Source organism: Microtus oregoni, unplaced genomic scaffold (assembly GCF_018167655.1).
Source record: "Microtus oregoni isolate MIOR12 unplaced genomic scaffold, Mior012 000033F_ref0000390, whole genome shotgun sequence".
Classification (NCBI taxonomy): domain Eukaryota; kingdom Metazoa; phylum Chordata; class Mammalia; order Rodentia; family Cricetidae; genus Microtus; species Microtus oregoni.
Genome location: NW_024543092.1, coordinates 27,227,647 through 27,242,162, shown reverse-complemented (window position 1 = coordinate 27,242,162; position 14,516 = coordinate 27,227,647). Strand labels below are relative to the sequence as shown.

The 14,516-nt window shown below is 34.2% G+C and overlaps 1 protein-coding gene and 2 pseudogenes across 1 annotated transcript; 2 read left to right on the top strand and 1 right to left on the bottom strand.

Annotated features, from left to right (window-relative positions):
- Positions 1–352: 352 nt before the first annotated feature.
- Positions 353–1,293, top strand: LOC121466348 (annotated as a pseudogene).
- Positions 1,294–6,937: 5,644 nt separating this feature from the next.
- On the top strand, positions 6,938–7,885 carry LOC121466623 (annotated as a pseudogene).
- A 3,154-nt stretch (positions 7,886–11,039) lies between these two features.
- Positions 11,040–12,026, bottom strand: LOC121466584 (olfactory receptor 1094). The gene has a single exon (XM_041680366.1). The coding sequence runs from the start codon at positions 12,024–12,026 to the stop codon at positions 11,040–11,042; it is 987 nt and encodes a 328-aa protein (XP_041536300.1).
- Between the last annotated feature and the right edge of the window lie 2,490 nt (positions 12,027–14,516).

The window sequence follows — 14,516 nt, the reverse complement described above, 5'->3', positions numbered from 1 at the left end:
AGAACAAAGGAGAATGACAAGCATGTCCTGTAGTCAGAATACATACAGATAACTAAGAGCATTTGAACCAAATCCTCAGTAGTTATTTAATATTCTGCACTTTGTTCTTTATTACAAATGGGATGAGTTTCATTGAAAACATAAAGAAATCCATAATCTTTATTGCATAATTAACAAATATTATGCTTATCTTTTTGAAATTTCTTTTAAAAAGCAACACCATAAAAAGCTATATCATATTTGAAGCAACATACATCAATTATTGATTTTAAAACATACATAAAATATTTTATTGACATTCATTCAACATAAGTATCACTTTTAATTCCTGAACAGTTTACAGTAGCTCACAATGAATACCTGGAATTATACACGTAAGCCTGATTTCATCCTCATGGGGCTGACAGATTCCAAGGATATCCAGCTGGTCATCTCTTTGATTTTTCTCCTGATATACCTGCTCACTGTGCTGGGGAACATAGGCATGATACTGATCATTCGTCTAGATGTCCAGCTTCACACTCCGATGAATTTTTTTCTCACCCACCTGTCATTCCTTGACCTCAGTTATTCAACTGCCATCACACCTAAAACATTAGAGAACCTGCTGACTTCTTCTAAGAATATTTCCTACGTGGGCTGCTTCACTCAAATATACATTTTCGTCCTTTTGGCTGCTACTGAGTGTTTCCTTCTGTCTTCCATGGCCTATGATCGGTACGTAGCTATCTGTAACCCTCTGCACTATTCAGTCGTTATGTCTAGCCGATTCTGCAGTACCCTTCTTGGTGGGTCATATGTGCTTGGAGCTCTGGATGCCACTGTCAATATGTTATGTATGGCTACATTGGATTTCTGCAACTCTAATGTCATCCAGGACTTTTTTGTGATGCATCCCCACTTATAGCCTTGTCTTGCAGCAACACAAATGATATTGAATTCATTATATTCATTTTTGCGGGTTTCACACTACTGTTGTCCCTTATCACAATATCTGCCTCTTACATGTCCATTCTTTCCACTATTTTGAAGATCAATTCCACTTTAGGAAAACAAAAAGCCTTCTCAACTTGTGCCTCTCATATCCTGGCAGTCACCATGTTTTATAGTACCATTATCTTTACTCATTTAAAGTCAAATAAATCCTCCTTGGGAAAGGATCAAGTGGCTTCTGTGTTTTACACCATTGTAAGCCCCATGCTAAATCCACTCATCTATAGTCTTCGGAACAAAGAAATAAAATGTGCTGTCAATAGAGTTATAAAGAAGAGAGAGAGAACTCTGGGCAACTAAGATAACAATTATGCTAAGAATTTAATTCTCCTTTATTTGTATTATCGCCTTGGCCTCTCCATCTAAAAAAGGAGCAAAAGCTTTTACTTCTTTATTTTTGTGGAATTTTTATTATATGAACGTTTCTTGGCAAACAATACAAAAAATAAAATGTGATTACAGTTCTTAAAATTCTACTCTGCACAAATCTTATCATTATCTAATGTGTAAGACAATTTTCACAGTGATCACAGTGTCAGATGCCATCCTTTCTAATATGATTCAGCAAATTTCAGCAGCAACATGGGAAAATAATTCCAAAACAAAGATTTAAGATGACATATGAAATCCATTTGAGGAAACAATCACTAATGATAATTATTAACATTATAATCATATTAGTTTACATGAGGCAATTTTGCTTGTATATGAGGTCTATTGGCTGATGTTTTAGAAATTATTTTCAGTTATTCTCAATCACAAACACAATTTTTTGTAAAGGAATACAATCTGTATTTTCAAAGTTTGGGTTTAAAGTAAATCATTAACGAGAACTCAGTTACAGAAGAATATTGGTTGCGACTCAGAACTGACATTTTCCTGAATAGAAACCTGTAACAATTGTTGATTTCCTGGCTCTTGTTCTTTCAGTCTACTAATGAGCACGTGTGTCTCTGTATGATGGACAGATAGATAATTCTTGTTGTTGTCCCATTCTTTGCTTCAGCCTTCTTCATCCATTCTTAATGGGCAACTGTAAGTGGATTGCTAGTTTATTTTTAATAAGTCTCACATTTTGTAATCTCTTTGCACGGCGTGTTTTCCATGAATTTGGAGTCAGCACACTATTCTCTTCTTACATTGTTTTGAACATGACATTTCAGAAATTTATTAAGTCAGAAATCTGCATGTTATAATACCATTGTGTAATCTTTCTGTTAACTCTTTTGGAACCAAAATCATTCTTAAAATATCAAATAGTTTATTATTTACTCATCGTCCTTGATCTAATTTAATGAGCTTTCAAAGTTACTATAAAAAAACATGATAGTAGAGCTGAGGAATGTAATTTCTGGACAAAACGCAGCCCTAGAGACCACAATATAATAACAGCTGTGGATGTGTTCACTTGCCTGCCATCAAATGGTCTCCTCAGTCTTCACGCATTGAGAGAGGAAGAGATCAACGTGGTCTAAACTTCAACCCTGAACTAGTTGTTTCTGATGTATTCAGGAAGCAGAAAATCATTGCCTGTAATATAATACACACCTGTGAACCTACAAAGCTCAAGTGTGTAACCCCAATGGCAGTGATTACATTGAGTCGATCACAAAAGAAAAACAAAAGACATGTTTAGGAAGTAAACTCACAGAGAAAAGATAGAATAACAGAGATGGGAGAGAAATAAACAAATTGTGGGGAGACAGCATAATCAGAATATATATATATATATATATGTGTGTGTGTGTGTGTGTGTGTGTGTGTGTATGTGTATACAAAATGCAAAAATGCAATTCAATGACTGAAATTTTTATTGTATCTAGTAATAATTGAATTTTAACATAAATTTGAAAATTAATTTATATTTTGTTACACACTCTAAATATTTTCCATTAAAGTACTATCATTTCCACTATTACTATAGTTTTATGTTTTTATTCTACAATAGTCAGAATTGTCTTTCTTATAATTATACATTATTTTAGAAAGTATATTTTCATTTTTTTATTTTTGTTTCTAATCACCAGTTTTGAATACTTTAAAACTGTTTTCAAAACTTATAAATCATCTGATTAACTCATGAATTATTAATTTGTATTCCAATATTGATTAGTAATGAAAACCTACATTTAGTTTTTAAATTGTTCTGCTTTAAGCCAAGTGCAAATTTTACAACTGTTGATATATTCAAATTACTGCTGAATTAAATTAAATCCAAATATATATATATATATATTAATTATCACTTTTAAATATTGGCTTTACTCTAGAGAAATCACAGGAAATTATTCTTATTTATATTTCTTACAATTTCTTATAATCTACAAATATTATTTTCCAATTTGCTTATGTTTGTAATCAAAAATAAGAATTAAATAAGCATTTGTTGTTTCCTCATTATTTTGACCCGTCTCTACTAATTAATCAGTTGTCTTCCTTAATAATCTCCATCTTAAGTTTTGAGACAAGTTGTCTCACTGAACCTGGAACTCACCAGGACGGCTAGATTAACTGGCCAGCAATCACTAGTTTCCTTCACATCATTGGAGTTATTAATATGTGGGTAACATGCATAATCCTGGCAAAGTTTGGAACATGTATAGTGAAATCCACGCTTTATCCTGCATGTTTATGTGGGAAACAATTAACAGACTGAGCAATCTCTCAGTCTTTCATATATGTTATTTATGACCAATCAAACTTTTGATTTCAATTTATCAAACAGAATCTATAATTTGTAGATAAATGCTAACTCCTTAATATTATTATATTATAATGAAAATAAGACTCTCTTAACTTCTTTATTATAAGACAAGAACACTTTATATTGTTGTCACATAATTATAGCTGCTACTAAATTTGAAATATTTATATTTTTTCCATATCATTATTACCTTTATATGCTATGCTCCTTATCAAATGCTGAAATATTCTTAGTATAGTTGTTAATGTCACTATATCATCAAAAATGTTTATATATTATACGCATAATTTTTAGAAAGACTGTAATATATCTGAGAAAATATTGTTCTTGCTTCATAAAATCCCTGTGTAAGTTGTTTGTGGTGTGACATGTTTGTAATACCAGCACTTATATTTGTGAGGCAGGAGGATTGTCACTCGTATGATAACATGCTAGACAATATAAAGAGAAATAGGAAATCCACGTTCAGGGCAAGTTCATGTTTAAAAACTAATCAATAATATAGCAATTGCAATCTTCAGTGAGAAGTCATTCTGGTCAGTTTCAGCTCCAGGACTTCGGGGTCCTGTGTCTAAAAGCATGGTGTCTTCAATAATAGAGATTTTCACTTCTAGGGGAAATTAGTGACAATAGGAATTGACTTTAATGTTCTGGGTGTCTCCTGGACAACACTGATCATCAAGAAAAAGAAATGCTTCTGGTGCTTGATATTGTGCTTTTTGCTATATGGTCTTTGACAACTGGAAGGAATATTTTCAGTGAGATGGGAAATTTTAATTTTAAATATATATATATATATATATATATATATTACATATTATATATGTATTTTACATAAGTAGTTAGAAGTGTGATTTCTTATGACATTTTCAGAACCTGTTATCTCACCCTCCTCTCTTTCTTCTGAATTTACCTTTTACACTTGTGCAATTAGAGACTGTTTCCTTCAATAGATCAATTGTAGCCTGCTATTTCCCTCTCTGTTGTTCCTTACTGCTCCAGAGTCTCAATTTCTTTTTCCTATTTTTTTTTTATTTAGTCAAGGATATGTATTATCATCTGATGATTTCAAATTAAAAGATTCGGATGAGAAAGAACATGAACGATCAATCTTTCAGGGTCTTTGTTACCTTTCTCAACATGATCTTTTCTAGTTCCATACATTTTTCTGTAAAGTTTATGATTTTATTTTCATATAGATGAATTGTAGCCCATTGTGAATATGTATCACATTTTATTATCCACTGCCACTTGAAGAACTTTTAGCTTTTATTTATTTTTTATTTCATTGTATTGCCAATAGAGCTATAATAAAAGTGGTTGAGCAAGTGTCTGTATAGCATCATGTCAAGCACTTAGAATATGCATGCCAAGGAGTGGTATGGCTGTCCCTGTCCAGTACTAGATGTCAGTTGGTTAGTTCAGGTTTAAGCAGTTATTTTGGTGAATGTGTATGAATGTAACTCCTTATATCTAATTTGACACCATCTCACAGCCAAACACTACTACTATGGCTCTTCTAATCTTTCTTCACTCACTTCTAAAATGATCTTTGAGGCTTAAGAGCTGGAGTTGTTTTGTAAATGTATTAGTTAGACCTTGGCTCCCCAACTGTGCAATTTGATTTGGTATAGTTTTCTGTTATGGCATTTTTTTCTGCTGCAAAGGTAAGTTCTTTGAAAGAGCAGAGAAACACACCTATCAGTGCATATAGGGATACATAATCTATTGTTTTTACCTAATGATTTTAACTACACCAGAATCCATTTCTTCAACTTAAAATTTTTATTTCTGAAAATTTACTATTCTATAATCACAGTCTCATTGTCCAATTAAGCACTTTTTAATTGAAAATAGTTCACACTAGCCACACTACTTATAAATGCCCTGATATGAATCGTGTGATCTAAATACATTATGAATTTAATATCTTAATGAGCATATGAATAAATGTTATGCATCAGAAAAATAACACAGTTATCATGTTCTTCTTTATAGGGCTCACAGGGAAAAGCAAAACCTTTGCTGATTTTTTTTCTTTGACCCCAGTCCTTGAAACTTTGCCAAGAAACCCATTTCAGAAACCTCCCCCCTGAGAATGACCATGTTACGTGATGCTCATGGCTTTATGTGATTCATCCTGGCATATGAAATAGAGACAAAAGACATATATTGCTTTGCTCAGATTCACAATTGTTCATGGAATAAATTTGGGTCATAAATTCCATTAAAACTTGATTTTGACTAAGACCTGAGGGAAATATCCAGAATAACCTAACCTATTCTGAATTTTTGAAAAATGAGTTCACAAAAATCTGGAAAAAGTACTCACAGGGAAAACAGAAGCTCTAAGACTGACAGGTTCAAATCCATAAAGAAATTTTATGTTTCATTTGTGAGAAAATTGGGGAGTTGAATATTTTCAGTCAGATGATTTTGGAAATATTTGCCTCCATTTTTCTACCATCTTTGCCACTCAGAGTAAGTACTTTTAAAACAGTAAAGGCTGAAAGTAATTAAAATAGAGATTATTTAAAAAATATAAGTATATCATTTGGGACATACGAAAGTAACATCAGGATTCTGACAAATAGAATTGGTGGGAGAATGATATAACAGAAATAATTCTTATTTCAATGAAATAATTTTACTTTAAAACTGTTTTGAAATGTCAGAAAAAGTACCCCATGTTTATTTATAGTTATTTGACTTATTGCAGCCTATTAAAATTTTGTAAAATGTAATTAAGATTAACTAATATTGAAAAAAACAGGAAATTATACATTGAAGTTGTTTTCTACCTTTGTTACTTAAATATGATATTTCATTTATATGTACTAGAATAAGGGTATAGGTAACATCTTTGGTATCTTGCATTTTTACCATGATCCTAGACTCTATATGAGTTTGTAGTAAGTTTGCGTAAATTAACTTGATTTTTTTGTATTTTGTATGTTTGTAAAATAAGGTGATCATATTACCACATACATGATGTTTCCTCTGTATTAAATTGATTAAATCTAATTAATTATGCTGGCACCAATTTCTTTGAATTATAGTACATAGTAACATTAATGATATCATAATCAAATTACTCTTTGTACTTTATTTGGCAATTGATTTACTGTTATGTATAACATATTGGTATACAAGTACAATGACAAAAATACAGGAGAATTTCTATGACATCATGAAACCAATGCATTATCTTTGATTTCTTATCATTTAGGGACATTCACTATGAACACCTGGAATCACACAAATAAACCAGACTTCATCCTCTTGGGACTGACAGATTCCAAAAAGATCCAGTTAGCCCTCTCTATGCTGTTTCTCCTAATATACATGGTCACTGTGCTGGGGAACATAGGCATGATCCTGATCATTTGTGTTGATAGCCAGCTTCACACTCCAATGTATTTCTTCCTCATACATTTGTCATTCCTTGACCTCAGTTACTCGACTGCCATCACACCTAAAACCTGAGAGAACCTGATGACTTTGAACAAGAGCATTTCCTTTATAGGTTGTTTCACCCAACTGTACATTTTCATCCTCTTGGCAGCTACTGAATGTCTTCTGCTTTGCTCAATGGCCTATGATCGCTACATAGCAATCAGCAAACCTTTACATTATCCTATCATTATGTCTTCACGATGCTGCCTTGCTCTGCTCACTGGATCCTACATGATTGGAACTGTGGATTCCTCTGTCACTGTGTTTTCCATGATTACACTACATTTCTGCAAGTCCAGCGTAATCCATCATTTTTACTGTGACTCATCTCCACTTTTATCTCTGTCCTGCAGTGACACAAATGTTGTTGAAATAATTATATTTATTTTTGCAGGTTCCACCATTCTGGGTTCCCTTATCACAATATCTGTATCCTATGTGTCTATTCTTTCTACTGTTTTGAAGATCAATTCCACTTCAGGAAAGCAAAAAGCCTTCTCCACCTGTGCCTCTCACCTCCTTGGAGTCACTGTCTTTTACAGTTCTCTGATCTTTACTTATTTAAAACCAAGTAAGTCCTACTCCCTGGGAAAGGACCAAGTAGCTTCTGTGTTTTACACCATTGTGATCCCCATGCTGAACCCACTCATTTACAGCCTTAGGAACAAAGAAGTGAAAGGTGCTGTTGTTAGATTAGTGAAGAAGAGACAAGGATCCAGGAAGTTACAGTAATGTTGAGAGTAAGTGGTCATTCACATTGCTTCCATCTGCATGTCATCTTGGTGACTGTCCTATGACAACTACAGTTAATTTTGCTCTTTCTCTTTCTATGGGTCTTTCCTACAAACATAGGTTGGTAATTCCCAGGAATGTGTTTTTAGATTTCAGTTTCGCTGGGTAAATTTTATGCAACAAATACTAAACATATATGTCATTTTCTTTAAGAAATGATAATTTTCAACTCAAGGAAATGTGTCTGAAATTCTTAGAACTAAAATTTCATATGTATAGAACATTTAGATTAATATAATGGAAAGATATCTTGGCCAATTACTACAATTTCCGATATTTCTCATTGTATAATATGAAATATTCTATCTCTTCATTCTTGACAAGGAGTGAAATTTAGTATCCAATTTCTTTAGCAATATAAGACAAACAATAATTCAAAAAAACGTGGTAAGTTGATGGAAGTAATGTACTTAAGGAACTAATAAAAATACTCTTTATTATTAATAAAATGATTTCTTGAAGAATAATGACTTGTGTGTTATTTACATTCAGATAATTTAATTCACAAACATGTAACTACCTTAAAAATAATATATTCAAAAGTTTCCAAATTTGTGTTTTGCATAATAATTTGAAGTAATTGTTAAGTAATAAGAAAAGTATATTGTGCTGTAATTCATAACATGACAATTTTGAAAGCACTAAAAATTTCTCTTCAGAAAGGAGAGAAAGTAATTTATTGATGCTCAAAAGCATTTTTTTCTCAGTCAGTTACTGTTTGTCAGTGTAGTTGCAGGAACGTATTAGCTGTGTAAGCCTCCAGTTTAACATTCGAAAAAGATGACACACTAAGACATATATTTTCTTCATTTAAAATCTCTTAATGTGTATGCAATGCCCCTAATTTCAGAAGCTATTCCATGTACTGGCTGTATTATATATAAGTACTATGAAAGGAGTTCATGATTTATTTATCTTCTGCTCTCTGTGCTTTCTAGAATCTTTTTTACATTACAATTAGCTTAATTTTGTTATTAGAAGTAGGGATTTGCAAACATTTGTAGGTTACTCATTTACTGTTTCTTGTCATTTCTGATCCTGAGTCTGTCATATAACATTTCAGGTTTTATGGCCTTTTTCTTTTTTCCATTCACTTAACTTTGGTTTTACCTTTTTTTCATGTATTTTTGTTTCTATAATTACAAAACTTCTAGTGCCTGTGTTTGCCACACAGGTGAACAGTATCTGTAGCATTATAGATAACACTGAGAAACATGCATTGATTCATACAGAAAATCAGAAATCACAATACATAAGCAAATGACCAGTAAGGTAAAAAACAAAAATGCCCAGATTAAACACCATGATACAAAATACCTCTAAAAATACAGTTGAGTTTACTTTGTATTTGTCATCTTTTGGTGGACAGCAGATTCTCATTAGGAGTCATTTTTAATTAATTATTTCTTTCAAAAAACTGTCTTTTCTCATTTTACATCCCAATTTCAGTTCACACTTCCTCCTCTCCTCCAGCTCCCACCACTGTCCTCTTCTAAGCCGCCTATTCACTCCTCAAATTGGGTAAGGCTTCCGATAGGAAGTCACCAAAGTCTAGCACATTGCTTTGATGCAGGACCAAGACCCTCCCCACAAAATCTCGGCTTAGAAAGGCGTCCCTCCAAAGAGAATGGGTTCCAAAAAGTCAGTACAAGCTATAGGGATACATTCTGGTCTCGCTGCCAGTGGACCCACAATCTGCCCCAGCCATACAGCTGTCACCCGCAATTAGAGAGCATGGGGGAATGGGATGATTGGCTATGGATGGAGATAGAGACAGAGACCCACATTGGACCACCGGACTGAGCTCCCAAGGTCCATCTGAGGAAGAGAAGGAGGGAGAACATGAGCAAGGAAGTCAGGACCGCAAGGGGTGCTCCCACCCACTGAGACGGTGGGGCTGATCTAATGGGAGCTCACCAAGGCCAGCTGGACTGGGACTGAAAAACATGGGATCAAACCGGACTCCCTGTACGTGGTGGACAATGAGGGCTGACTGAGAAGCCAAGGACAGTGGCACTGGGTTTTGATCCTACTGCATGTACTGGCTTTGTGGGAGCCTAGTCTGTTTGGATGTTCACCTTCCTAGACCTGGATGGAGGGGAGAGGACCTTGGACTTCCCACAGGGCAGGCAACCCTGACTGATTTTTGGACTGGAGAGGGAGAGGGAAGGGAATAGGGGGAGGGAGAGGGAAATGGAAGGTGGGGAGGAGGTAGAAATTTTTAATAAAAAATAAATAAATAATAAAGAAGGAGAAATAATGAAAAAAGAATGATTGAATGATGCAGAGATTGTATTGGTCAAGTGGAGAAAGAGCTTAAAGAGTTATATTTGTTTAACACTATGCTATCCATGAATCTTTCATTATTCAACAGTTAATTTCTAGTCTTCCATAAAATAAATGAACTAAGAATAAATCTATATGAAACTAAGGTAAACATCCTCATACAATTAAACCCTTGGTGGCTGACATTTTTTTTATTAAATTTATTTATTTATTAAAGATTTCTGTCTCTTCCCAGCCCAGACACAAAAAGGTGGCTGACATTTTTAAATGAAGAACCCAGGAGGCAGAGGTGGGCAGATCTCTGTGAGTTTGAGGCTAGCCTCATCCACAGTGTCATAGCCTCAGCAGCCAAAAATATGTAGAGGATTAAGTTGAACATTGCTTAAAACTCCTTATGGGATTAGATTAATTTGTTCTGAGTATGTTAGCAGATAGCAATTGCATTAAAGCTATGAAAGAAGAAAACTTTCATATTGAATTTAGAGTGTGTAAAGAGCGATTATTATAACCCATATGATAAAATTCCAAAGAATAGACTCCTGGTGATATGAATGTTGCAGAAAAATCAAACAAATGAATGACAAAAACATTTGTATCAATAGTGCTTTAATATTCCTGAGTTTTAATTTATCCATAACTATATAAGTGATGGTATTCTTTCCTATCTTTGACAATCAGAAAGAGAGATACTATTAACATGTTAGCTCTAACATTTTGGAACATATAGACTATTAACAAAATCTCAGGAGATTTCTTTCTCTGTAAAATATAGACATAAAATAGGTGATATTTTTAGGGTTATTATCTTTTAAAAATGAACTTTATTGATGAATAAATTTCTCTGCAAAATTCTTTTCATTGCATTTTTTACATCTTTGTTTCTCAGACTGTATATGATGGGATTCAACATTGGAATCACAATAGTGTAAAATGTGGACACTATCATGTCATGTTCCAAGGCATAGTTGGAACTGGGTCTCACATACATGAAAAGAATTGTCCCATGATAAATGGACACTCCTGTGAGGTGAGATCCACATGTCGAGAAGATTTTTCTCCTTCCTTCAGTAGACCGCATCTTAAGAATTGCAAAGAGTATGAAACTATAAGATACCAGGACAATCAGAATGGTAATGATCTCAATGGAACCCACACAATAGAAAAGCAGAAGCTGGTTTATATGTGTGTTAGAACACGAAATAGCAAGCAATGGAGGAATATCACAGAAGACATGTCTAACTACATTGGATGCACAGAAAGAAAGGCTAAAAGTAGCCACTGTGTGTGTAGTAGCATGCATAATTCCACCTGCATAGGAAGCTAAGATGAGAGGTAAGTAAACTCTAGGTGACATGCTCACTGCATAAAGAAGTGGGTTGTAAATAGCAACATAACGGTCATATGCCATTGCTGCCAACAGGAAGCATTCCATGGTTCCAAAAGTAACAAAGAGAAACATCTCTGTCACACACCCAATAAATGAAATGGATTTATCTTTTGAAAGAAAATTGACTAACATCTTTGGGGTGACAACTGTGGAATAACAGGCATCTAGGAAAGATAAAACACTTAAAAAATAGTACATGGGGTTGTGGAGCCTGGAATCCCCAATGACTAGCAAAACAAGTCCCAGGTTGCCTATAAGAGTAAAAATGTAGACAGCAAGAAACAAGAGAAATAAGAAGACTTCCAGGTGAGCATCATTTGTGAAGCCTGAGAGAATAAACATGGTGACATCTGTAGCATTCTTCATGGGAGTGTTTTGTACATCATACCGCAGTTCACTTCGTGACATTTCTGACTGTCACAGGTTAGAAAGTCATTGCCCTTTGGAAATTGTGTCCAGCCATCACATCCGTGGACTCATGTTTCAGAAATTCATAACAAAGTTTTGCTCCTTTGTGACAGTAGCAGACACAGAGATGTTGAGAGCAAGTAGATCCATTACTCTGTTAAAAATAAAATGAAAAATTATTGTCACATTTTGCTGTGCTTTTTATATTCAGAATGATCCAATTTAATCTTGAAAATATCTACTTTTCTCTATTAATTTTACTTACCAACTTTTATACTACATTGTATGCATAATTATAAACCTCAGGATGCTTCCTAGATTCTACACAGGTTCAATGTAATGGTTTTCCTCAATTTTTGATTATAAAATCAGCCATATGCAGATGGAATTATTTGAATTCAAATGAGGAAAACCGTGTGGGTATCAGTTAGTGAATATAAAATAACGGAACATGACATGAGGTTGTCTTACATTTCAAACTCAGGTTTGCCTCTATTGATTCTAACAATTCCTCATTTCTTTAATTCACAATTTACTATTATGAGCATAATATTTCATTTAGGCATAGATGAGTCTGTTTTGAAAATGAAAAACACAACTAGAGGCAACAACAAAAAATTTGAAACGTATTTTAGTTCTTTACTTTTCTTTATTGAAATAAACATTACCAAAAACCTATTTTTGAGTTTTAGGCTTTTCCTTTATTTTTAAAACTATTAATTTTTAAGTTATTCACACAATCATAATATGAGAGATCTCAATGTATATGGCCATGCTGTGTGCATATGAAAAACAAATGTATCTTTGGAGAAGACTTGGTGGCTCATGCCTGTAATCCTAGTAGAAGCTAGGATTATACTCCATAGATTTACGTAAACCTGGTCTGGATAATCACGTTCGTACCAGCAAGGATCATAATGTGACTCCAAAAATTTAAAGAAAAGATGTATCTTAGCCGGGCGGTGGTGGCACACACCTTTAATCCCAGCACTCGGGAGGCAGAGACAGGCGGATCTCTGGGAGTTCGAGGCCAGCCTGGACTACAAGATCTAGTTCCGGGACAGGCACCAAAGCTACAGAGAAACCCTGTCTCAAAAAACCAAAAAAAAAAAAAAAAAAAAAAAAATGTATCTATAAGATGCATTTGTTTCAGAAATAATGCTTCATTATTCTCTTAGTATCTGTGCCATGGAATTGATAAATTACTGTAGGAGAAATTTCCCTCAGCAATAATGAGCATAATAGTCACAGAAATATTTCTCAAAAGAAAATCTATGACATGAACCAAAAACATGTAGCAACAAAAAATTCTAACAAGATTTCTGGATCAGGTGTGAACCTTCCGTGATTGAAATCCAAATTTCAAATTTAATGTAAGTGGCAGCAAGTATTCAGTATGAGGACCTTTTAATGTAACCTTCTTCCTGAAGGGAACTAGCTCACATTAGCATATGACTGTGGCAGGCCTTGTCTTTCTGCCCCATTTCCTCTGCCTTGCTAAAAAGCCACTAGATTATATTCTTGAAGCTAGTTCCCAAGGTCTATTCCCTTATTTGGCCACTTCCTCCTTTTGAGGCTGACTACTAAGTTTCAGTTTTCAGAGTATTAATGTTCAGCAGTCAAGATCCCCATCAGAGACCAACTTCAACAAGGATACCACTTACCAGGCTAGAGGCATGGGAATTAGTATAATAAGTAAAGAGAATGAAGACATGAGTGATAATGATAAACAGAGGCATAGGATAGTATCTGGAGGGAGTTCCAGTGAATACTGAAATCACCGCATTTAATTTCCATTAGCTTAAATACCCTAACCCCAAAAACTTAGAGCAATATAAAAAGTTGCATTAACATGATACAAGGAAATTAACAGACTAGCTGAAGGATTGCTAACTACATTCTTAGTTAAATATTTTGTTGCCAGAACAAGACTTATAACACTTACAAAATAGACTAAAACATTCTGTAGGCAAATCACTCCCTGGGTAGAATACATCGTTATCTCCTGAGGGAGTGAGAAATTAGTTGGATCCTTAGACTTTTGCTTGAGGTAGAAACAGACCTACTTCTCAATACCAGAAATACCAGCTCTGCATATTAGCCACACCTGTTGACAAGAACCTTTAGCAAGCAGAACTCTCTGTTCTAAATCAAGGAGGATACTTTGAGGTAGAAACAGACCTTGAAGGAACAGAAGAGGTACAAAAGTAAGTTCCAACTTTGTGACTTTTAGTAAAGATAGAATGGACCCCTGTATATATGGACCCTATCAGATCCCCTTTTGGCAATTGTAATTCAACATCATATTCTAGACAGGCTTTCACATTTGACTATGGACCACATCTGTCTCCCATCTATCCAGAGGAAGTCCTTTGCATCTTTCTCCCCACTTTTTCCAGAAAAGAATCCCTGCCCCCGTTCTTTTTTCCCTTCTCCTTCTCCCTGTTTCTTTATCCTTTGTCTCCTATGTTTGTCCCTTATCACTGCCCT

Bases quoted from the DNA above. Each gene is read 5' to 3' on its own strand.
- LOC121466584 (XM_041680366.1), bottom strand. From the start codon at position 12,026: ATGTCACGAAGTGAACTGCGGTATGATGTACAAAACACTCCCATGAAG.